At 44.1% G+C, this 24,254-nt stretch overlaps 2 protein-coding genes across 5 annotated transcripts in view; one reads left to right on the plus strand and one right to left on the minus strand.

The window, feature by feature from the left end:
* LOC149278109 (uncharacterized) overlaps positions 1-24,254 on the plus strand; it is a 705,984-nt gene that overhangs the window by 165,297 nt on the left and 516,433 nt on the right. The gene's annotated exons all lie outside the window — the stretch shown is intronic.
* The window catches only part of LOC149278114 (ral guanine nucleotide dissociation stimulator-like 2), a 35,361-nt gene continuing 11,241 nt past the window's right edge, over positions 135-24,254 (minus strand). For 2 of the 4 annotated variants that reach the window (XM_089502317.1, XM_089502316.1), the window contains 13 exons: positions 23,955-24,252; positions 22,001-22,216; positions 19,958-20,061; positions 17,667-17,751; positions 16,739-16,816; positions 16,014-16,088; positions 14,311-14,343; positions 9,805-9,926; positions 7,247-7,339; positions 6,780-6,906; positions 6,176-6,421; positions 5,610-5,724; positions 135-2,589 (listed from right to left, as the gene is read on the minus strand). In XM_089502317.1, coding sequence (XP_089358443.1) covers positions 2,372-2,589; positions 5,610-5,724; positions 6,176-6,421; positions 6,780-6,906; positions 7,247-7,339; positions 9,805-9,926; positions 14,311-14,343; positions 16,014-16,088; positions 16,739-16,816; positions 17,667-17,751; positions 19,958-20,061; positions 22,001-22,216; positions 23,955-24,252 — 1,810 coding nt within the window. In that variant the 3' untranslated portion in view covers positions 135-2,371. Of the gene's footprint in view, positions 2,590-4,663; positions 4,744-5,609; positions 5,725-6,175; positions 6,422-6,779; positions 6,907-7,246; positions 7,340-9,804; positions 9,927-14,310; positions 14,344-16,013; positions 16,089-16,738; positions 16,817-17,666; positions 17,752-19,957; positions 20,062-22,000; positions 22,217-23,954; positions 24,253-24,254 lie in introns of all 4 variants that reach the window. The other 2 variants (XM_089502319.1, XM_089502318.1) reach the window with 2 other exon arrangements.

The raw sequence follows: 24,254 nt of genomic DNA on the forward strand, positions 1-24,254 counted from the left end.
CCTGGCAGCTCTTAAGCGCTGCCTGCCTTTGCCAATGCACTCTTTGTATCCTCAGAGGCACTCTCCTTCCTGCAGGAAGAGTTCTGGGATATGGCTGGCTGGATCAGGAAACAAGTGACTCACTTCTCACATCCTTTTGTATCACAAAGCTTCCTTTTCCTTTTATTTCCTAGCGAGGATGACATCCCAGCCCAGTCCAGCAAAACAAGTTTGAAATTCTAAAAAATGATATTTGTGCTTGGGAGGAGTGGGAAATTGGGGCGGAGAAGGCACAGGAGAGACCCTTCCTTTCCCTGGGCCTTGGACCACTCCTGAGACCATCATCCCCGCTGGGCCTCCCAGCGTCCCTTTCTCAGAAAGCCATTTGACAGGAAGGGCTATTCCAGTTCAAGGCCTCTCTCTCCAAGAGAATTGGGGCTAAGGCATAAATACACTTGTCCCTCCATATTCTCTAGAGTTAGGGGCACAAGACCCCCGCAAATAACAAAAACACCATGTTTTTACCTGAGAGGACACCTCTCTAGGTCCTCCAAGGCAACTCTGTGGCCAACGTCCGACAGACACTGACCATAGAGCTGCGCTGGAGGAGCTACAAAGGCCTAGAAGAGTATTCTCTCTAGGTCTTTCAGCACAACTTTTAGTTAAAGTTGACCATAGAGTTGCACTGGAGGACCTAGAGATTCCTAGAGAGAACATATTAATCAAATCTGTGAATAATCAAAGCTGCAAATATGGAGAGATGAATGTAGTATTAAAAGGTATTTAAGGGGAAAGCTGCAAGGCTTAAATGTTTTGGCTTTGCTATGAAACTGGGTACTGAGCAAGCAAAGGGATGAAAGAGTTAAGGGTGTGTGTATGTGCGTTAAATAGAAACTCAATGGGTTTCTTGTGGGAGAGGAAGCGTGGCATAGTGGTTGGAGCACAGGATTGGGACTCTGATGACCAGTGTTCGAATCTCCACTTGGTCATGGAAACCCACTTTGGGCAAGTGTCCGACTCTCTCAGTCTCAGGCAAACCCCTTCTGAACACATCTTGCCATGAAGACCCTGCGGTAGGTTTCCATTAGTCAGAAATGACTCGATTGTGAGTTCCTGCATGGCAGAATGGGGCTGGACTGGATGGCCCTTGGGGGTCTCTCCCAACTCTATGGCTCTGAGAAGGCACACAATGGTAAGGCTGTTTGAAAACAGAGAAGAGAGACAGAACGATGCATGGATTGATGGGGCTATTTTAAAAACTCAAAATTAGTTATTTCTTTTAAATAGGATAAAAACAGTTCATCAGTAAACTATGTTCCTCTACACGTTTTGGACTTCAGCCCCCAGAATTCCTGACTGCTGAAGAAGCTGGCTGGGGCTCATGGGAGTCGAAGTCCAAAACACCTTCAACTCCCCCCCCCCCCCATACTCATGCAGTAGTGTCCTTTTGCTAAAATAATATTAGTAATTAGTGAAGTCAAAGGCTTTCACGGCTGATGTTCATAGTCTTTTGTGGGTTTTTCAGGTTCTGTGGCCACGTTCTAGATGTTCCCTGAGGATGCCAGCCACAGATGCTGCTGGCGAAACGTCAGGAACTACTAGAACATGGCCTCAGAACCTGAAAAACCCACAAAAAACCCAACAGTAATTAGTGTTTAATTGCAAGCGCAGTGATGCTGAGCTTTGCAGAAGAAGGTGGGCTCTTTGGCTGAGAATCTCCCTGAGAAAACCGCCCCATCCCCTTCTGACTCCATTTTGATTTTTGCGTTAGCTTAATATGCAAAAGTGTCCGTAATCGCTCTCCCCCGATTGCTCTGTTGAAACTTCCCATGGATAGAGCAGACCACGAACGAGCTCAGCATCTGGGCTGCCTAAGATGGCCACCTCAGTAACTGCCGCAATGGCGCTTCCTATCCACGCAGGAAGTGAGGCCTCAGAACGACGGCATCATTCTGCTGTTACACTGCAAACAGTCACAGAGTTAAGGCATGGGGTGGGAGCATAGGAGCCAAACCCGAAAGCAGACAGGTACTCTTGCAAAAAACAGGACGTCAGCCATGACGCCAACAGGAAGTGCACGGCAGACATCGCAAAACGGAAACTCTTTGGTGCTTAAAGTAGTCAAATGTATCATTTGTGCAGCTTTACGGTGTCTATCAGTTGAGATGTCCTGAACGCTGAAAGTAGGTAGACCTGCGCAGTGCCGATTCCCATCCCCGGCTCCGAAATCTACGCAACACGCCCAGTTCCTTGGGAAGACCAGTGTTCATCCAGTGTCACAATAGTTGCCATGACGGGCACCGATTTTGACGCATCGGGGAGCAAAACCAATGTATCATCGGCGTGCAGCTTCATTGACCACCGGGTCCGAGTTCAGGTTTCCTCATCTGCCTCAGAACAAGGCTTTGGCGATCTTGCGGCCGGTGGCCTTGATCTTGGGGAAGGTGGCGCTGATTTCCACCCGCCTCGGCGTGGGGCTCCTGGGAGCGGCTGGTGGTGTGGCTGTCAGTGGGAGCGCTTTCTCCCGCAGCTGCTTGGCTCGAAGCATGAAGTCCTGGCATGAGTTGTTCATGGCGTAAAAGACGTTGGCCGTTGGTGGGAAAGCCAGTTCTGCGGGTAAAAAGAAAGACAAGAAGGATCAAGAGGCCATCATCCCAGACTTTGCCAAGGCCTGACCCTCCGCCACGTTTCCCCTTTTACGGCTCTCTAATTCCTCTGCTGGACCTCAGCTGCTCTAAGGACGCATCAGCTTTGCAAAACCTGAACTGTTTTTCTGCTTTGGGTGTACCCAGATTAAGTGACTGTTGAGCCCCTTCATGGAAATGTCAATTTACTCTATTTATGTATTTATTGGATTTATATGCTGTTTTTCTCCCAAAATGGGACGCTAATCCAGTCAGTTCAGAACTGGACTGCCAAAGATTCAGACTTTTTTATGAGCGGCATCCCTCCATTTTATTTATTATTAATGGTTGTTTTAATAATTGATAATTTAATTGTACTTTATGATTCCTGATGGGAGGGTTAGGGAGGGGTAGGGTTAGGATGTTTATTATATGACATTGTATTTTATTGGATTATTTTAGCTTCGATAGTTCAGAGGAGCAGGATATAAAGAATTATTATTATAACCTCCAACTCTCCACATTCGTTAGGGAGAGTCCCAATTAATCCTCTGCCTTCCTGCTTTTTCATCTACAGTACTTTTAAAATGTCCCGGTTTCTCTCCTCTTCTGCCTTCCTCCCTTTGTCCTCAGCTTACTTCGGTTGCTGCAAACTGAGTTCAAAGCGCAAAAGTGGTTCAAACCCATCTAACTCGGCAAAGAGAGGAGGAGAGGCCAAATCTCTCCCTTCCCAGTCGTCCCACGCAAAAGCAAACCGCTGCACTCTCTCCTGACTTTTGACTGATTAACAATTTCACTCTGATGTTTCTTGGTCACAAATGTCCCAGTTTTCATCTATGAAATGTTGGAGGGTTCAGTGGGTCTCTGTTACCCAGAATTTCAATATCTGAAACATTCCAAAAATCAAAACTTTCTGACAGATCCATGTAGTGACCGCTTTGCTTTGTGGTGGTTCAGTGTATAACAAACTTTATTTCATGCACAAAGTTATTTTACAATACAGTCGGCCCTCCTTCTCCACTGTTTTTCTATCCACAGATTCAAAGCATCCATGGCTTGAAAATATTTTTTAAAAAGTATAAATTCCAAATAGCAAGCCTTGATTTTGCCACTGGATATAAGGGGCACCACTTTGCTATGCCATTGCATTTAATGGGACTGGAGCATCCACGGATTTGGGGATCTATGGAGGGAGGGTCCTGGAACCCAATCCCCCCCAATGGAAACCACCAAGGACCCACCGTATTATGCATAAAATATTACTACCAAATATTTTGTGTTAATATTATGTATGAAATATTATGTGTCAAATTGCCTTCTGGCTATGTGAATAAGGTGTCTATGAAACATCAATGAATTTTGTGTTTAGACTTGGGTCTCATCTCCAAGATATCTCATTACGGCTGCATCCACACTGCAGAAGTAACCCAGTTTGATACCACTTTAGTTGCCATGGCTCAATACTGTGAAATCATGGGAACTGTAGTTTGTTGGTGCTGCAACAAACTACAGTTCCCAGAATTCCATAGCATTAAGCCATGGCAGTTAAAGTGGGTCAAACCGGGTTACTTCTGCAGTGCAAATGCAGTCTATGTACATGTATGCAAATATAGATGTTCCAAAATCCAAAACACTACTCTGCGCCTGCGTGACTAAATCAGGTTCTCAGCTTTATAGGGCCGGTTGTTGACCTTTAAAGCTATTTATGTTTTGGGATCTGCTGAAGCAGGGCTTCTCCCAGGCCTTAAGGTCAGCACCAAGAGTCGGCCGTTTCTCAGTCCCTGTCCATCCACCTGCCTCCGTCATTCCCCATCTTTCACCGGTCAGCTTCAACTGACTCTCCTAGGACATCATCACTTGGCTTCTCAATGTTCTTCTAAACTCATGGATCTCAAAGGAAATACCTTTTTGTGTTACTAATGGAGCTTAAATTTTATTCCCTGGACTTTACAACTCTTTGTCTCCCAGAAGCTCTGAATGGATAGCCTTCCATGCCATCTCAACCCAGAACAACAAGAGCTGCATCTTGACAAAATGCATGATCTAGTATGATTTTTAACCTCTTTAGCCTCATGAAGAAGTCTCTGGAGCCTGGAAAGTCTCCTCTAGTGGGGTTTACCAATGGGATTCAGACCTGGAGCTGTGTGAGAGCAGGGAAAGAGACAATGAGGCTATTTTGAATGCTGCGTCTAGTTCTCATGGAAACAAATACAGGATGTGCGGCTAGAAGAAGTGCATGTGCAAGAGATCTTGGGCTCTTAGTAGACCAGCAGTTGAACATATGACAACAATGTGATGCGGCAGCTAAAAAGGCCAATGCAATTCTAGGCTGCATCAATAGGAGTATAATGTCTAGATCGAGGGAAGTCACAGTGCCACTATATTCTGCTTTGGATGGCAAACCTCCTCTGAACTAATCTTGCCAAGAACACCCTATTATAGGCCTGCCTTAGGGTCGTCGTAAGTCAGAAACGACTTGAAGGCACACAATAACATTTGTGCTCTGGTCAGACCTCGCCTGGAATATTGTGTCCAGTTCTGGGCACCACAATTCAAGGAAACTGGCTGGGTATCCCTCAGGAGTGCTTGAGTTGTGTATTCCTGCATGGCAGGATCTCTCCTTCCCACTCTATGGCTCTACGACACTTGCATCCTCCAGTGCAGCTCTATGGTCAACATCTGCCAGACGTGGATCATAGAATCATGCTGGAGGACCTCCGAATGCCTAGAGAAGCGTCTCAGCACAACTCTGTGGTCAACTTCTGGCAAAGTTACACTGGAGGACCTAGAGATTCCTAGAGAGAACATATTAATCAAGGCTGCAAATATTAAAATCTGAAAAGCCGCAAATGTGGAGAGCTGACGGTACTTTTGAAGCACCGCATCCACTAAAATCCATTGACTTTAAAGAAATATCCAAGAGGTGCTGCAAGGCGCATTGTACCAAATGGGGTTCTCTGTCAAACACCGCCCCCCCAATCCCCTCTGCAGACCCACAATGCCCACCTCGGCCGTCTGGGAGAAGCTGCACCAGTTCATACTGGGAGGCCAAGCTCCGATCCTGGTTGTGTTTCTCCAGTGCCTTTGCGATGGCGGCGGGGGCCTTGTCTTGGCTGGTGACCTACAAGGACAGAAGAGACGTCATTTGCTCCGGACAGAAACGTTGTACAGGTCTCTACATGTCAAAGTCATTTTTTCAATCAATCAGTCAATCAATGTAATCAGTTCAGGTCTGAAGCACTCCACTATGATGAAATATATGAATATAGCATTCTGCAGGCTGACCTGATGATTTAAACTGTAAATTTTAAATGTGAATTGTTTTAGTATTTATTTTATTTCATTTTAATTTCTATGCCGCCTTTCTCCCAAGGCAGCTTACAAGATAAGTTTATTGCAGGATTAATATGCATATGTCTTGTCTGCTCTTTGAATTGATACGTGTATAATAATAACAATAATAATCTGAATAATAATACCTCCCAGAGTTTACAGGCTCCCTATTCCTGGAAAAGGACCCAGAGATTGTATAGGTGTGTATATGTGCCTTTGTGCCCCCCGTTGCTCCTCACCAGGATGCTCTTGTAGAGGGTCCCGTCCTGCAGCGCCATTCTCACACGGATGATGCGGCACTCGGAGCCCACTGACGACGCGGCGTTTGGGGCTGCAGGGTAGGCGGCCCCACAGGAGGCCGAGCGGCGGTGCCCCTTGATGAAGGTGCCCCCCTGGGGGGGTGGAGGGGCAAGGCCCCCGGGAGAAGCGGGCGCGGTGCTTTCGGACACAGTGTCCAAGGATGAGACGGAAGGCCACTTCGTGTGCTGGAAGGAAAGAGTAGCAAGAGTCAGTGAAGATGAAATAAGAAGGAGGGCAACCGAAAAGGGCTCTAGGTACCTCAAAGCCTGGAACCAACATGACATAGTGGTCTGATGGCTCTGGAGACCAGAGACCCTTCAGCAAGTCATGCACTCTCAGCCTCAGGGGAAGGCCATGGCAAACCTCCTCTGAACAACCATGCCACGAAACCCCCATGACAGCTTTGCCTAGGGTCACCTTAAGTCACAAATGACCTTTGCCATGCAGGAATACATAGGATCCTAGAGTTGGAACAACAAGAACAACAAACAATCCCCTCCATCCCTGCTGGCCCCTCTATCTCTGGCTCACTGACTCACTCACCTGAGGAAGGCGGTCTTGTCCCTGACCGGAGCTTGACAGAGGCGGAAGGAGAAGGTCCGGAGGAGGGTTCGGGGAGCAGGGTCGGTCCCAGGGAACCAGGGTGCTCATGCTGAGGGAGGCAAGGAGGCTGCATGATCCCATCCAGAGAGAAAGAGGGAGACAGAGAAATCCCATTAGAGGGGGACTCCACCTTCCCACCTGACCATAGGACCCCTTCCCATCCTTCTGCTTTCTGCCATGCAGGAATACATAGGATCCTAGAGTTGGAAGGGACCCCCCTCCAGAACCATCCAGTCCAACCCTCTTAGTTGTAAGTATTTCCTGCCTTTGGGAGGATGGGGGTTGGATGGCCCCTTGGGGCCTTGCTTCCAACTCTAGGATGCCAAGTGTCTGGTAGGGAGAGGAAGAGGGGCCCGTAGGTCTGCCCACTCATGCACCCATCACCCCCAGACCCATCGTCCTCTCACTCGGTGCAGTGGGTGATGACCAGGGTGGGCTTCATGGGTTTGGCTGGGGTCCCCCCTTCTCCCAGAGGCTCAATGGCACAGGAAAGCTGGTAGCTGGGATAGACAAGAGAGAAAAAGGGGGAGCGTCAGTATCTAACACCAAATTATTATTGTTGTTATTAGTATTATCATTGTTATTATTATTTATATTCCACTTTCCCCTCCAAAATTGGGACACAAAGTGACTTACAATCAGAACAGTACCATTGAAAACATACAAATTTGCACATGGAAACAGAATTAAACTACGGTAGCTTAATTTCAGATGTAACATATACTATATTATATTACGTATTACATATATTATAGCATATATCGTATTATATTACAACATAATATAATAATTATTATTCATATCACTTATTTGCACCCCATCGCAATCATTTTCTATTCCTTTATTTTGCACATCTCTCTTTTCTCTTTGTGGAGTCTCTCTTATTACCTGAAATGCTTGAGATGAGAAGTGTTATGGATTTCAGATTGGATTTTGGAATATTCGCATTTGCTGCTTTGACTTTTGCAAACTTGATTGTTCATGGATTTGACTAAAATGTTCTCTCTAAGAATCTGCAGGTCCTCCAGTGCGACTCTAACCATACAGGTTCCTAGAGCATTTGTAGGTCCTTCATCACGATTCTCTGCTCAATTTCTGCAAGATGTTGACCATAGAGTTGTGCTGGAGGACTGAGAGATTACTAGAGAGAACTCTTTTTCTAAGCATTTGTAGGTCCTCCACTCTGAGTCTATGGTCAATTTATGCCAGATGTTGGTCATAGAGTTGTGCTGGAGGACTGAGAGATTACTATCTGGGTACAATCTGGGTACTCATTTTCGCGGCCTCCTTGGAAGGATGCAAGCCTGAGTCGAGCTTGAGCCCCTTTGCTGGTATTGTACTCGCAACCTTATGGTTTTGAGTAAGTGGCTGCAGTACAGGCATTTAACCAATGCACCACCAGGGCTCCTAACAGTTTGTGGACATGGAAGTGTCAGAAAGCAAAGGGGTCGCTCTGCCGCAGCCGCTCCTTTAAAAGGGTTTGGCTTTTTGGAATATTTCAGATTTTGCCATTCCACATTAGAGGGGCTCAAACTGTATATGAAACATAAATGAATTTCATGACTTGGGTCCCATCTCCAAAATAGTGGAGACCCTCAGTCATTTGTGGGGCTGGGTTCCAGGACCCTCCGTGGAGACCAAAATCCATGGACGTTCCTGTCCCATCCAATACAATTGGTAGTTAAATGGTGCCCCTTCTATGAAACAGCAAAATCACACTTCACTTTTTGGAATTGGCAATGGTCCCTCCCCATCCGCTGGGGTTAGCGGTCAAGGACCCCCTGTGAAGTCCCAAAAATGCAAATAAAAAGTCCCACTGTTTTTTTCACCTGAGAAAACACCTCTCTAGGAATCTCCAAGTCCTCCAGTGCAACTGTATGGTCAGCATCTGGCAGAAGTTGATCATAGAATCATTCTGGAGGACCTACACATGCCTAGAGAAGTGTTTTCTCTAGGAACTTCTAGGTTCTCTGTCAGCACAGCTCTAGGGTCAACTTCCAGCAGAGTTGTGCTGGAGGACCGAGAGATTCCTAGAGAGGACATATGGACTGAAAAAGCAAATAAAAGTTAAAAGCCGCAACTGTTTATATCTACAGTCGCCCCTCCGTTCTCATGACCCTAAGGTCCGTGGTCTTGAATATTCACAGAGGGGCGACCTCCATTATTTTCAATGGGGCGCACCCCCACAGCACACAATCGCAGGCACGCACCCCATTGAAGCCTATGGGGCTTGAGTAGGTAATACCCTTGGATTGTAGTGGAGTCTCCTTCCCTGGAGGTCTTTAAACAGAGGCTGGATGGCCATCTGTCAGGGATGCTTTGATTTGGATTTCCTGCATGGCAGAAGAAGGGGGTTGGACTGGATCAGGGCCCTTGCGGTCTCTTCCAACTCTATGATTCTATGGGTGAGTCTCTGTTTTCGCAGGGGTTTCTGGAACAGATCCCTCGCAAAAACAGCAGGCCGATTGTATACGCACATATGTGTGCATGCATGCGTGTGTATACACACACACACACACACACACAGTTGCCCCTCCTTTTTTGTGAGGATCCAGAGCTCCTCACAAAAGCAGAATTCACCTACATGCAAGCCCCATTGGCTTGAATATAGGCACAGACATGCGCCCCTTTCATTCACCCTCCATTCGTCCCTCTGTTCGCTTAAGTGAGGGACGCGAATCCGAAGACCGCAAGAATGGAGGGAGGACTGTATAATTTTATTTTTGCAAGGTGTGGGTGCTTGAATCCATGGATAAAGACTCTGTGGATACGGAGGGCCAACCGTATCTCAGTAGATAAATGCAAATATTCCAAAAACCTACAAAATCTGAAATCCAAAGCATTTCTGGTCCCAAGCCTTTCAGATAACAGTATGACCTCAACCTATACTAGTCGAACTGGTTTTGAAAGTCCGAAGGGTGCAACCCCGTGTGCCTTTTGGCATAAAACCCACCCCTCTGCCCACCTTTGGGTCTCGCTGAGGCTGGGCAGGCGCCGGAACCAGCCGCGGAGCACCGGGTCTGGGTTCAAGGCGTAGTTGCGGCAGTTGGCTTGCAGGAGGCGCAGCTGGGTCAGGATCTCAAACTCCTGGGAGAAGAAGAGAAGAGAGGAAGGCATTAATCCACATCGCATTCCCGTCGCATCGCTTGCGCCCTCCTTGGGTAACAAACATGTCCTCCATTTCCGCCTTGGGTCTAGGAGGAATTCCAAAACGTCATCTGCATAGAGGATGACCAAGAAGGCCATTGACTAACACATTTGCTGTTCCCCTTTGAGACGTTTGTCTCCTTGGCAGTCTGTGCTCACGGCAAATAAAGGCAATAGGATGGAGCCTTGTCAGGTCCTCCTTTTTTTCCCCAGGAGCTGCAGCATACAAAATTCGCACCCAGAGCTCAGGGTGAGCATTTGTTTCTCGGACGGAAAAAAGGACAACGAATGTGCTGGGTAATGAGCTGCTGGAGGTCACAGGGCAACCATTCAAAGAGTTTTCAGCGCAGACTAAAAGAAAACTTAATCAAAATGCAATTTTAGATGGCACATAACACCATATATTTTAGCTAAAATGAATAAAAATGCAAACAATAAACGTTGGAAATGTAGAGTTTGGAACCAATGGTACCATTGTTGGTGGGGTTGTAAAAAAGCAAAAATGTACTGTTCATTGATACATACGAAGATTATTAACATTAACGAACAAGCAAATCCTAAAATGTATCTTCTAAACATGACTGAGGACGAACAAATAGAAATAAAGTACGGTAAATTACTTTTTTACATGATAAGTGCAGCAAGAATACTTTATGCTGCTCTACCAGATATAGATAAATGGATTACGAAACTATATGACTTTCTAGATATTGATAAATAGTCTGGCTTGATTAAGAAAAAAATCATTGGAAGAATTTTTTAAAAACTGGGAGGCCTTGATTGAATTTTTAAAAGAAGAAAAGGGTTACTTTGTGAGTATTGCTTTTGGTTAATACTTAGGATAATAACTAACATGTGTAAAATACATGTGTAAATACTGCCTCGTTTGATGGTTTAAGAAGGTAATGAGCAAGATATTAGAAATACTGTCATCTTAATTGTAATTCTATCATTGAGCGCGTGTCGAAATAAATATATATGTTTTTGTGAAGGTGAAAAACAATAATATACATAAAGAAAGAGGACAAATAACAAAGGAAAGGGATAATTCAAATGTAGATCCAGTCAAGGGTTTGTGACTAGCAAAGTACAATTTTAAACACTATTTTCATTTTATCTATTTTAAATCAATATACTGCAAACCAGCAACACTTCTTAATGGAGGTAAGTTCATCAGAAAAATAGGGTTGAGGACATAATATGTAACACAGCTGTACATAATAATACATAAGCCAGAAGGAATGAAATTTATGTTTCTATATCGTGTTTTTCGCTTTTATTTGGCAACGTCTAGGAGGTTATTGCTGTTATTATTGCTTAGGTCCTGCCTTTCTCCCAAAACTGGAACTGGTTTTGAGTATTTTGCAAACCAGCAAGGCGTTTTAACGAAGATAGGTTCATCAGAAAATTACAGCTGGGTACAGCAGAGAAATCAGTCTATGCAACACTAGTATTATTATTATTATTATATATTAATTTGATTCTTGCTTTTCTCTCAGAATTGGGGCTCACAGCGGCTTAACAGTCTAAAAACATAATACAATTAAAAACTTACAAAAGCGACAATTAATACATAAAAACGGTATTCCTGAATCATGGAAAGAAGCTTTAATAACAATCATTCCGAAAGGAGACAAAGATCCTACTGAAATCAAAAACTATAGACCCATATCTCTTACTAAGGTGGACTATAAAATTTTCTCATCCATTTTATCAGAAAGATTAAAGAAAACATTAGTGGAGTATATTCACAAAGACCAAAATGGGTTCCTACCGGGAAGACAAGGCCAAAATAATATAAGATCATTTATAAATATATTAGAACACTTCGAACAACATAATGAACAAAAATTAGCTTGCATTTTGCTTGATGCAGAAAAGGCCTTTGACCGAGTAGACTGGGATTTTCTCATAACAGTTATTAAAAAGGCCGAGATGGGAGAGAATTTTGAAGGATGGATAAAATCGATATATAATGATCAAAAAGCATATCTACTCATTAATGAAGAAAAATCTAAGAATTTTAAGATTAGAAGGGGTACGAGACAAGGATGTCCTCTCTCTCCCTTATTATTTATACTAACATTAGAAGTTTTGGCCAACAAAATAAGAGGAGAAGACTTAATTGAGGGAATCAAAATTAAGAATACTGAATGCAAACTCAAAATGTTTGCAGATGATATTGTGATTTTTCTAGATGAACCATGTAAGAGTATTAAGTATTTGATCCAAACGATCCAAGAATTTGGCTCCTTAGCTGGATTCAAAATAAATTCTGAGAAAACAACAATCCTCACTAAAAATCTTTCAAAAGAGGAAGACAAAGAGCTTTAAAAAATATCAGGATACTCTATTGAAACTGAAGTTAAATACCTGGGAATTTACTTTACAAAGAGAAACATTGAATTATTCAAGAATAATTATATAAAAATATGGTCGGAAATTAAAAAAGATCTAACAAAATGGACTAAATATAATTTGTCTTTTTTGGGGAGGATTGCTGTAATTAAAATGAATATTTTACCACGAATGTTATACCTATTTAGTAATATCCCAATTATCTCAAATGATAAATACTTTGTCTAGTTTTGTCTGGGAGGGCAAAAAAGCACGTATAAAATGGAAACTTCTAACAGAGGACAAATTAAAGGGAGGTTGTGATTTACCAAATTTTAAGTCGTACTATTACTCTGCATGTCTTGACTGGATAGAAGAATGGATTAGTTTGAGGGATGAAAATGTATTGAATCTAGAAAGTTCTGATTTGTGCTTAGGAATCCATGCATATATGTGGTATATAAAACCTAAAGCTAACAATATATTTAATCATCCTGTGATAAGAAGATCCCTCCTTAAAGTGTGGTATAAGGTGAAACATCAATTTTATAGCCATATTCCATCATGGGTATCTATACAGGAAGCATATTATAGAAGAACAAAATGTAAAGATCAACAATGGTTAAGATACAATGATTTAATAAACAAAACATCTGAAGGGAAATATACTATGAAAGAAATGGAAGAAATTAATGAGAAAGGGGAGATGCAAGATTGGTTCTTATATAATCAAATAAAAAGTCGATTCAAGATAGATAAGGAAACAACTGGTGTGACTTTAGATAAAAATGAAATTGATAAAATAATGATGGATCAGCAAGGAAAACATATAGCTAAATATTATAAGTTACTAAAAGCAAGAGATCTTGAAAATGAAGCCATTAAACACAGTATGATAAGATGGGCACAGGACATCAATAAGACCATTACTATAGAAGAATGGGAAAAATCATGGAAAGAAACCAACAAATTTACATTGTGCCAAAACTATAAAGAAAACTACTTGAAAATGTTGTATAGGTGGTATTTAACCCCTCAAAAAATCCACCAAATATATAAAACAGGCAGTATTAAATGCTGGAAATGTAGTAAGCCTGAGGGTAATTTTTATCATATGCGGTGGTCATGCTGCAAAGCTAAAGGTTACTGGCAAATGATTCATGCAGCAATGGAAAGTATTCTTGAAATATATATTCCTTTTGAACCACACTTATTTTTACTGAATATGACTCACAACGTAAAAAATGTAAAATTGAATAGAATCATTCTATATATGGTTAACGTGCGCAAGAATATTGTTTGCACAGTATTGGAAAATATCAGATAACCCATCAATCGAAGAATGGCTGATTAGAATTTACGAAGCCAGAAGTATGGATATATTGTCGGCTTTATTAAAGGGAAAATCAAAAGGGTAAAATATACAATTGAATAATAGTTATGGTTGATTCTAAACTGTGTAATTTGTATATCACCATGAGAATGCATTATTACTACAGGTTGTATATATGGAGTAAATAAGTAATTTACAATATGCGGTAAATCTCCAAATGTAAAGGAAGTATAACTAGAAGGACAGTGATATCGATGATCTTATGTAAATATATGTGTGTATGTTATAATGTCGATATGTATTTCTATCGTTTAGTGTAGATATATGTTTTTTCTATTCTTTTTTCTTTTTCTTATTCTTTATTCTTTATAGATTGTTATACTTTATTCTTAATAAAAAATTTAAAAAAAGAAAAGAAAAAGAAAAAGCGACAATTAAAATGGAATTAAACAATTACAATATTTTAAAAGGTCATTTGTTCAAAATGGAAACATGGAATAGAAACATAAAACAGAAATAACAGAGCGGTGCATAAACCAGAGGAAATACATCTATGTTTACGTGAGTGTTTTCAGCTTTTATCTGGCAAGGGGTCCTACATTTTTCGTCAGTGTCCTACATTTCGCGCACAGTTTCAGTTAGCCTCACACATACCTTTCGGTGCTTCTCGAAGTTAATGTACCCATTCTGAAATAAAGGGAGAGAGATAGATTTAGTGCAAGGCGCGCATAGATACTGCAAGAAAATAAACTCTCTTTTGCAACTCCCTGCCTTCCCAGAGGAAAGGAGAAGCTACTTTACCCACAAAATAATGCAATGGAACATTAAACCCCAATGTTTAAAGAATGTGAAATCAAGGATGTTTAATCGACTCTTAGCAGGAGTTACAATTGGCCCTCAGCATTTGCCGCTTTGACTTTTCTGGGTTTTATTATTTGCGGACTGAATTAATACATTCTCCCTAGGAATCTCCAGGTCCTCCAGCGCAATTCTGTCAATCGTTTACCATAGAGTTGTGCTGGAGGACCTAGAAGTTCCTAGAAAAAAACACCTCTCTAGGCATCTGTAGGTCCTCCAGCTTGATTCTATGGTCAAGCTCTGGCAGATGTTGGCCATAGAGTTAATAATAATAATAATAATAATAATAATAGTTTTTATTTTCACCCCGCCTTTCCAATTGCATGATCAAGGCGGCTTACAAAACAAAGAATAATAAAACACAGTTAAAAGCATCACAATATAAAAGTCTAAAAACATCATTACAAGGGGTATGAACGGGAATCTATACGAATCGCAATTCACTAGGGGCAAGAAAAGGACAATATATTGCACTAGTCCGGGGTCGAAAAACAAAGAACAAGGAGCAGAGAAAAAGCACTATTGCCTAAAGTGAAAAAGCCAGCTGGAATAGGTGCGTTTTTAATTGTTTCTTGAAAGAAACTAAAGATGCAGAGGAACGGAGCTCTACAGGGAGCTTATTCCACAATGAGGGAGCGACGATAGTAAAAGCCCTCTGTGAGGTCCTCACCAGATGGGATTTAGGGACCTCTAACAAATTGGTCCCAGATGTTCTGAGTGTGCGGGGCGGATTGTATGGGGAGAGGCGGTCCTCCAAGTACCCTGGGCCCAAGCCATTTAGGGCTTTATAGGTCAAAACCAACACCTTGTATTGAGCTCGGAAGCGAACAGGTAGCCAGTGGAGATCTTTTAAAATAGGTGTTATGTGGTCCGTCCTGGAACGACCAGCGACCAGTCTGGCTGCCATATTCTGCACCAGTTGAAGCTTCCGGGTTTGGTACAAGGGTTGCCCCACGTAGAGCGCATTGCAGAAATCCAATCGAGAGGTTACCTGGAGGACCTGGAGATTGCTAGAGAAGTGTCCTCTCACATAAAAAGAATATTGTATTTTCATTATTATTTGTGGTTTTCCCACTTTAAAGCAGGTTCTTCACCCCAACCCCAACCCTAACCCTAACCCTAACCCTAACCCCAACAGATAGGGAGGGACCACTGTATTTTAATCATGATTTTATTCTTGACTGGAGACTCGGTTTTCCAGGCTGCCCTTAGAAAAAATTAAGCAAACTCACAAGTATAGAGAAGCAAATGGTGCTCCCTTATATATATGTGTGGCAAATCATAGGGGTCACCGATCTTCATAGACACCCCCTTTGGGGTCTGGCAGCCTTGCGCCACCTGCAACCAGTTGAATTTCCGCCTGCAGCAGGTGCTGGGTGAGGATCAAACAGGGCACACAGTTGTGTGTATGGGGTCCGTGTTAATGGGTTTTAGGGTCACGGATCTCCATGCACCCCCTTTAGTTGGGGGGGGGTGTTTCAGCCCTTCCTCTTGCTCACCTTCAGCCGGTTTCGTGTTGCTGCATCCAACATCACCAAGTCCTTCAGGAAAGTGCCCAGGTAGGGGACCACCCCCTGAGTATTTGGGGAGAATGGGGAAAAGAAGACAGAGATTAAGAAATGATGAAACTCCCCATCTGGGTCCAGCCTTAAACCCTCCCCCCTCCATAAATTATTGCAATATCCATCCAGACATATTTTTGTCCAGCAGCAAAATAAAGCATGCACAGAAGGAAATTGGATTTCTTGCATTTGGCAACAGGGCCATGGGTGCAAAGCAAGGGGGTTTCTTAAAACAAACCGATAAGAAAAAAAGAGTAGCAGGGCACGAAAAGGGCTGCCGCTGCCCAAAGGATGATGGGGTTTCTTAGCAAGATTTGCTCAGGGGCCCATTTGCAAATTTTAAAAAATCATCTGGATCATCTCCTGCAAGAAGAGATTAGTCTTCGATGCTGTTTTGAATTCAGAGGGCATAATTCAGAGGTCGAATCTCTCCTGGCAGGTCATTCCACAATTTGGGGGCGGCTAAAGAGAAACCCAGTATACCCCCCCCCCCATTTCCAAATTCAACAGGTCTAAGCCAGCCCAGGTCCAACACTCCAATATTTGGGACTCTAACATCCATCATCCCTGGCCAGCAAGCCTAAGGACAGGGGAGGGTGGGAGCTGTAGTCAAAACCATCCACTGGTTGCCCCAGGACTAGTCGTCTCTCCAGAGCGCTTACTGTCGGTCGCTGCTCTAGGGACCGCCGTTGATGCCTCCGCGTGGCAAGATCCGCACCAAATCCTCTGGGCGCCCCTTCCTTTCCAAGGGTCCGGAAGATAGAGATGAGGGGAAAGAGAGAGGGCAATCCTATTAAACATGGCAGGGGCAGGCTTTGCAAAACTGGACCTGCCACTTCATCTCCATTCACCGAAATCAGTTTCCTTTGGCTTTGTGCACTAGTGACCATCGTTAAAACTGGACCTGCAACTTCATCTCCATACACAAAGCATTTGTAATTTGAATTGACGTCCTCACATACCAATGGCATATATATCTGTAGCTGGCTTCCACTCCACCAAATGCATCTGAGGAAGTAGACTGATGTCTAGGAAAGCTCCTGGGGCAATTTCTTTCTTTCACTTCATCTCAACGGGGCAACAAGACTCCTCTACGTGGCCCTGAATTTAATTTTTTTTGCTTTTTTTCTTTATAAATATATTCATTTGTTGTATTATGCACCTGCACATTGCCTCTGCTTTATGAATCATAGAACAGAATCATAGAACTGACTTCGCCTCTTGCACTTTGAACTAGTTTGCAGCCATTGGGGGCAAAAGGGAGAAAGCGGGGGGAGAAGGAAAGAGGAAACTGAGGCAGTTTAAAAGCAGGTGCAAAAATAATCGGGACTGTCCCTGACAAATCGGGGCGGCTGGAGGGTTTGCAATGAAAGTAAGCTGGGGACGAAGGTGGAGGAGAAGGGAGAAACCAGGACCTTTTAAAAGCAGCTGAGAAAGTGGGATGGCAGAGGATTGACTGGGACTCTCCCAGCCAAATCTAGACAGTTGGGTGGGAGAGTTCAAGGCAAGGCAGTGTCGGTTTTGGTGCAAGAAATCAGACCATCACAACTTTGGAAGGAAAGGGCCGAGTCCATATGGGTCGCTGTGTACCTGGAAGAGGAGCCGCCGGCTCTGGCTGTAGTTGTCCTCCTCTGAGCAGATGGCGCTGAGCTCCTCGTAGCAGCGGAGGCAGTCCCTGCGGAGGAAAATTGGGGATATAAGGAGGGGATTTGGAGATATAAGGAGGGGAGAGAAGGCAAGAGAGAAGCCACATCAGGCAACAGCAAACCCAAAAGTACTTCCCAGCCCCAAGAGGTAGCAATGGAAGGATGCTGAGGACAAAGGAGGCAAGCAACTGGGACATTTTGAAAGCATCTGAGAAAGTGTGAAGGCAGAGGGTCAATCAGGACGGTACCTGGAAATTCAGAATATTTGGAGGGTATGCAATGCAAATAAGCCGAGGACAAAGGAGGAAAGCAGGAGAAACCGGGAAATTGTACAAGAAGCTGAGAAAATGGGATGGCAGAGGATTAATGGGGACTATTGCTGCCAAATTGAGGCCACTGGAGGTTATGGAAACCCTAACCTTGTTGCAAAATTAAATGTAGTTTAAGCCCCAGGAGACCGAGGGGACCACCCTGAGGAGGGTATTGTAACTGGTATAAAGAAGGAGATACCAATGTCTTTGCAGACTCCTTTGCAATTTCCTTGCAACCTCCACACATGATTCCTGGATCTGTGCCTGCCCTTTGCAAGGAAGTTTGAGATTTGGGGTGAAGGATCCCCATGAACGTCGAAAAATCACAAACAAAAAATCCCACTATCCTTTATAGGAATCGGTCCTAGTGTAACTCTGTGGTCAACATCTGTCAGAATTTGACCACAGAATCAGGCTGAAGGACCTGTCCATGCAAAGAGAGGTGTTTTCTCTAGGAATTTCTAGGTTCCCAGCACAACTCTATGGCTCCTTTTCATCCTGGAGAGAAGTGACCAGTGGGGTCCCACAGGGCTCTCTCCTGGGCCCAATTTGCTATTCAACATCTTTATCAATGTCTTGGATGACAGAATTGGGAGCATACTTATCAAATTTGCAGATGACACCAAATTAGGGGGAATAGCTAATACCCCAGAGGACAGGATCAAGATTCAAAATGACCTGAATAGACTAGAAAGCTGGGCCAAAGCTAACAAAATGAAATTCAACACAGAGAAATGTAAGGTACTGCACTTAGGGCGGAAAAATAAAATGCACAGATATAGGATGGGTGACACCTGGCTGAATGAAACTACGTGTGAAAGGGATCTATGAGTCCAAGTAGACCACAAGTTGAACATGAGTGAACAGTGTGATGCGGCAGCTAAAAAGGCCAATGCTATTTTAGGCTGCATCAATAGAAGTATAGTGTCTAGATCAAGAGAAGTAATAGTGCCACTGTATTCTGCTTTGGTCAGGCCCCACCTAGAATATTGTGTCCAGTTCTGGGCGCCACAATTCAGAAAGGACATTGAGAAACTGGAGCGTGTCCAAAGGAGGGCGACAAAAATGGTGAAGGGTCTGGAAACCATGCCCTATGAGGAACGACTTAGGGAGCTGGGGATGTTTAGCCTGGAGAAAAGGAGGTTAAGAGGTGATATGATAGCCCTGTTTAAATATTTGAAAGGATGTCATATTGAAGAGGGAGCAAGCTTGTTTTCTGCTGCTCCAGAGAACAGGACCCGGAACAATGGATGTAAGCTACAGGAAAAGAGATTCCACCTGAACATTAGGAGGAACTTCCTGACAGTAAGGGCTGTTCGACAGTGGAATGCACTCCCTCGGAGGGTGATAGAGTCTCCTTCCTTGGAGGTCTTTAAACAGAGGCTGGATGGCCATCTGTCAGGGATGCTTTGATTTGGATTTCCTGCATGGCAGAATGGGGTTGGACTGGATGGCCCTAGTGGTCTCTTCCAACTCTACGATTCTATGATTCTATGATTCTATGACAACTTCTGGCAGAGTTGCGCTGGAGGACCCAGAGATTCCCAGAGAGGACATATGAATCAAAACCGCAAATAACCAAATCTGTAAAAGTCAAAGCCGCAAATGTGGGGGGGGGGGGGGGGAACTGTATTTGAAAATAGCAAATCATGACAACTTCATACAGTCTAGACAAATCTGGAAATGCTATCTGTGCCACTTGTGGCCACCATTTTGCTGACTGCGCAGGGAAGGATTTGAAGGGGATATAAATTGACACATCTTTGGCTGGCTTTGAGCTCAGTCTACCATTTTGGGGGTTAAAAATTACCCAAAAATATGTGCAAAATTTTAATTTTTTGAAAGGGTTGGGGGCTTCCCGGGGCTGCAGAACGGGGGTCTGGTGCGTTGCCCACCCCAGGTCACAGCGGAGGGGTTTCCCAACCTGGAGGTCTCCTCCCAGGTCCTCTTGAGGCGGTGCAAAGGTGTGGAATGGAGGGCCGAGACCACGGCGTACAGCGAGGAGAAGTTCCGGAGGAAGAAGCATTCCTGGAGAGGAAGATCGGGGAGACCCCTCCCCAAAAAAAGTTAATTCACTCATTTACATCCAAAGATCTCACAGCGGTGCAAGATAAATCAATTTAAGACAACAAATCACCATAACTTTAAAAGGCTAAAAACGCAGCCAGTATGGTATAGTGGTTTTTGTGTTGGAGTATGGCTCTAGGAAACAGGGTTCGAATCCTGAATTGGCCATGATGGAAACCCAGTGAGTGACTCTGGGCAAGTCCCACTCTCTCAGCCTCACAGGGAGGCAATGGAAAACCTCCTCCGAACAAATCTTGCCAAGAAAACCCAGGGTTGGTTCGCCTTGGGGCCGCCATAAACCGGAAACGACTCGAAGGCACACAAACAAAAGGCAACAAAAACGTATCTGCCTCTTGCTTTAAAGCAAATGGTTTTAAACCAGCTAAAACGATGTAGAATAATATAAAGTACGGTCATCCCTCCGCATCTGTGGCTTTGACTATTTGCAGATTTGATTACTATGGCCTGTTACAGACTGCCAAAATAAAGCTGCTTCGGGTCTCTGTGGTAGTATGCTGTTTAAATTATGCATGCATCCTAAGAATCCGGAAGCGGCACCAAAGCTGCACTCCAGTGCTTAGGAATGGAGTGTGGCTTTGGCGCGACCTCCGGAGTCTTAGGACCCATGCATCATTTAAATAGCATACCTCCAAAGAGACCCGAAGCAGCTTTATTTTGGCAGTCTGTAACAGTCACCTGTTCTCTCTAGGGATTTTTAGGTCCTCCAGCACAACTCTTCCAGAAGGTGACCAAAGAGTTGTGCTGGAGGACCTAGAGGTTCCTAGAGAGAACACCTCTCTAGGGATTTTTAAGTCCTCCAGTATAATTCAATTATGATTATTAGTATTATGTTTATATCCCGCCTTCCTCACAGTATAGAGAGGCAGTTTCTATGGTCAGCTTCTGCCAGATGTTGACCATAGAGTTGCGCTGGAGGACATAGAGATTCCTAGAGAGAACACTTCTCTAGAGATGTATAGCTTGATTCTATTATTTATTTCCTGCCTTATTCCTGGTATGGGAACTCAAGGCGGATTCTATGGTCAGAGGTTGACCACTGGAGGACATAGAGATTCCTAGAGAAGTTAATAGATAGATAGATAGATAGATAGATAGATAGATAGATAGATAGATAGAGGCAATTTACTTGTATTTTTTCCAAGACAAACCTATCCTAGGGTTTTCTTGGCAAGATTGGCTCCGAAGAGCCTGGCCATTCCTTCCCTCTGAGGCTGCCTTGCCAGAAGTCATCCAGTTGTGTTTCCATAGCCAAGCAAGGATTTGAATCCTGGTCTCTGCAGTCATTGTCCAATGCCCAAACCACTATGCTATGCTGGCTGTAGTAGAAGAGAAGCTATTTAAAGACACCTGCCTGGGTTGCAAAACCAGCTGTAATCCAAGCCAGGCGCCCAATTTGTTGGGGGTGGCACCTAGTTGCCCATAGGGACCTCAGTAAAAAAACAGCTGCAACAAAGCAGTGCTAACTCCTCCTTTGCCTTTAAGCCTGGTTGCCTCTTTATTTTAGAGGCCAGGAAAAACCCAGCCAAGGGCCTGGTCCCAAAGAGGATGCAAAATTAGCCTAAAACATGTCTATTTTAATTAATTTTAACTTGTATTTTATGGCCTTGTTATTCTGGTTTTAAGGTAGGGTAATAAGGGGATCATGTAACTTTTAGTTATGTATGTATTATATATTTTATTTGCAATGAAATAAAAATAAAAAGTGAAAAGCAGCTCTAATAAATGGCTTCTGACTATGCCTTTGCTTTTAGGTTTTGTTGCTGCATCTCACTTAACTCTTCTGTGTGCATCAATTGCTTTGGCGATTCCATTTTTCGTTCCGATGGATCCTTGAATCATCATGGGAGGAGATCCGCCCGGCCGCCCGCACAGGACTCACCTCCGCCACCCGGATCCACTTCTCCAGGAGCCGCGCGCGCTGGGCGGCCCTGAGCCCCGTGTCCCCCAGGCAGGAGAAGACCACCGCTCTGGCCACCAGGTTGAACTGGGCCACCGTGGCCCGGACCGTGGGGCAGGCCCCTTCGTGGCCCTTCTTGTCCCGCTGAGACCACAAGGAGCCCAGGCACTCATGGGGCACCAGCCGCAGGAAGAGGTCCTGGGGGCAAAGAGGAGAAACATCCGTAAACTGGACTGCAACGCCTGCGCTGTGGTGCGCTAACTGCGCCTTCCTGCAGGGAAACAAGAGGGTGGCCTGCATGGCCAAAAATTAGGCTGGGGGTGAGCAACAACAACAACAAGCTCATGAGTGAAGTGCTGTAATGCCCCACAAACATATCATTAGAGGGTCTCCTCCCTGGACCCCGGAAAGTAGGGCAACAAGGACAATGCGTTGGATCCAGTCAAGCAAAGCAAAGGCTCGCCGGAGCAAAGGGGCTTTTAAAGCCCCATCGGAGGGGAAGAAGTTTATTTTTTTGGTTGCAGGTGGAGAGCATCTGAACCCAAAATTAAAGCAAATCACAGAGCCCTGGCTTGCATGCAAAGCTCCCTTTGCGGCATTTGGAAACAGGTAAACACACAGAACAAGGGAATGGATCTTAAATAAAAATGTTTTCAATAAAACACGCCCCCAGGACTTTCAAAATGTTATCCCCTGAGTCTTTCTTTGTCTTGGTTTTAATATTTTTGGGATGCCCGAGGGAAAGGTAGGATTGCAAAAAGCAGGATATGAAAAGGCTCATCTTAGCCAGTATATCCAGGACTGCTTTTCTTCACTTGATTGGAATTAGAAAAATGCAAAACACACACACACACACACACACATATATATATATATACACACAGTTGGCCTTCCTTATCCATGGACTTTTTTTTATCCACCGATTCAAGCATCCATGGCTTGAAAATATTCAAAAGAAGTATAAATTCCAAATAGTAAACCTTAATTAACCATTTTATATTAGGGATACCATTTTGCTCTGCCATTCTATTTAATGGGACTTGAGTATCCGTGGATTTTGGTATCCACAGGGGATCCTGGAACCAAACCCCAGCGGATAACAAGGGCCCAGTGTATGTACATATATACTCATCCCTCCATATTTGCAGCTTTGATATTTGTGGATTTGATTATTCACAGATTTGATTAATATGTTCTCTCTAGAAATCTCTAGGATCTCCAGCGCAACTCTATGGCTAACTTTAACTAAAAGTTGCACAGAAAGACCTAGAGATTATTCCTAGAGAGAGCTCTCTGCTAGGCATTCATTGGTAACAGTCCTATGGTCGGTGTCTGTCAGACCACAGAGTTGCCCTGGAGGACCTAGAGATTCCTAGAGAGGTGTCCTCTCAGGTAAAAACATGGTGTTTTTGTTATTCACAGGGGTCTTGTGCCCCTAATCCTAGCAAATATGGAGGGACAAGTGTATATATGCAAAAATGAAAAAACCAATAATAACAGAAGGCAAGAGAAGCAAATGAGGAACAACACAGGATTTATCCGAATGGAGATATTTGGCTGCGGACCCATTTTTAGGGAATACGGGATATCTCTGTCCAGACAGGAAGTAACAAGATTTATTGATTTATTTCGAGCCAAATAACCTCTTAGATATAGCCTTCGGAGCATCGTTTGAGAATTTCTCCAGACCACTTTAAAATTAAAATTTTGCAAGAGAGAGGTTGCAAATACTGGAGTTTGGGCACCCTTTTAAGTGCTGCAGCTCCTCCTTATGAAATCCTGGGATTTGTAGTTTTGCAAGGTCTTTAGCCCTTCACTGCCAAAGAGAGATGGCATCTCACCAAACTACAAATCCCAGGACTCTGTAAGATGGGGCCATGGCAGTTAAAGCGCAGAAACGCCTCTAGACATGTGTCCCTCCCCCCGTGGCACTCACGGCGTCAGTGGCGGTCAAGTGGGCAGCCACGTCCTCCGCCTGCAGCCCCAGGACATAGTGGGGGTCAGGGTCCCGCCAGTCCTCGTCGTCCTCCGTGGCATCCTCCGTGGCGTCCTCCGTGGCCCTCCCAGGGGGCCCATCCTGTGTCCCAGAGGCCAGGAGGGTCTTCTCAGGGTCGGAGCCCCTTCCAAGGGCCCAACGCATCCAGCACAACAGCCGCTCTTGCAAGGCAGGCTCCAGGCCAGCAAAGTCTTTGGGAAAGCCATCCAGCCAGGAGCAAAGCAGGGATCTCAGGGAGCT

The sequence above is a fragment of the Sceloporus occidentalis genome, unplaced genomic scaffold (genome assembly GCF_023333645.1).
Source record: "Sceloporus occidentalis isolate IW3139 unplaced genomic scaffold, rSceOcc1.0.p SCAF_201, whole genome shotgun sequence".
Taxonomy (NCBI): Eukaryota; Metazoa; Chordata; class Lepidosauria; order Squamata; family Phrynosomatidae; genus Sceloporus; species Sceloporus occidentalis.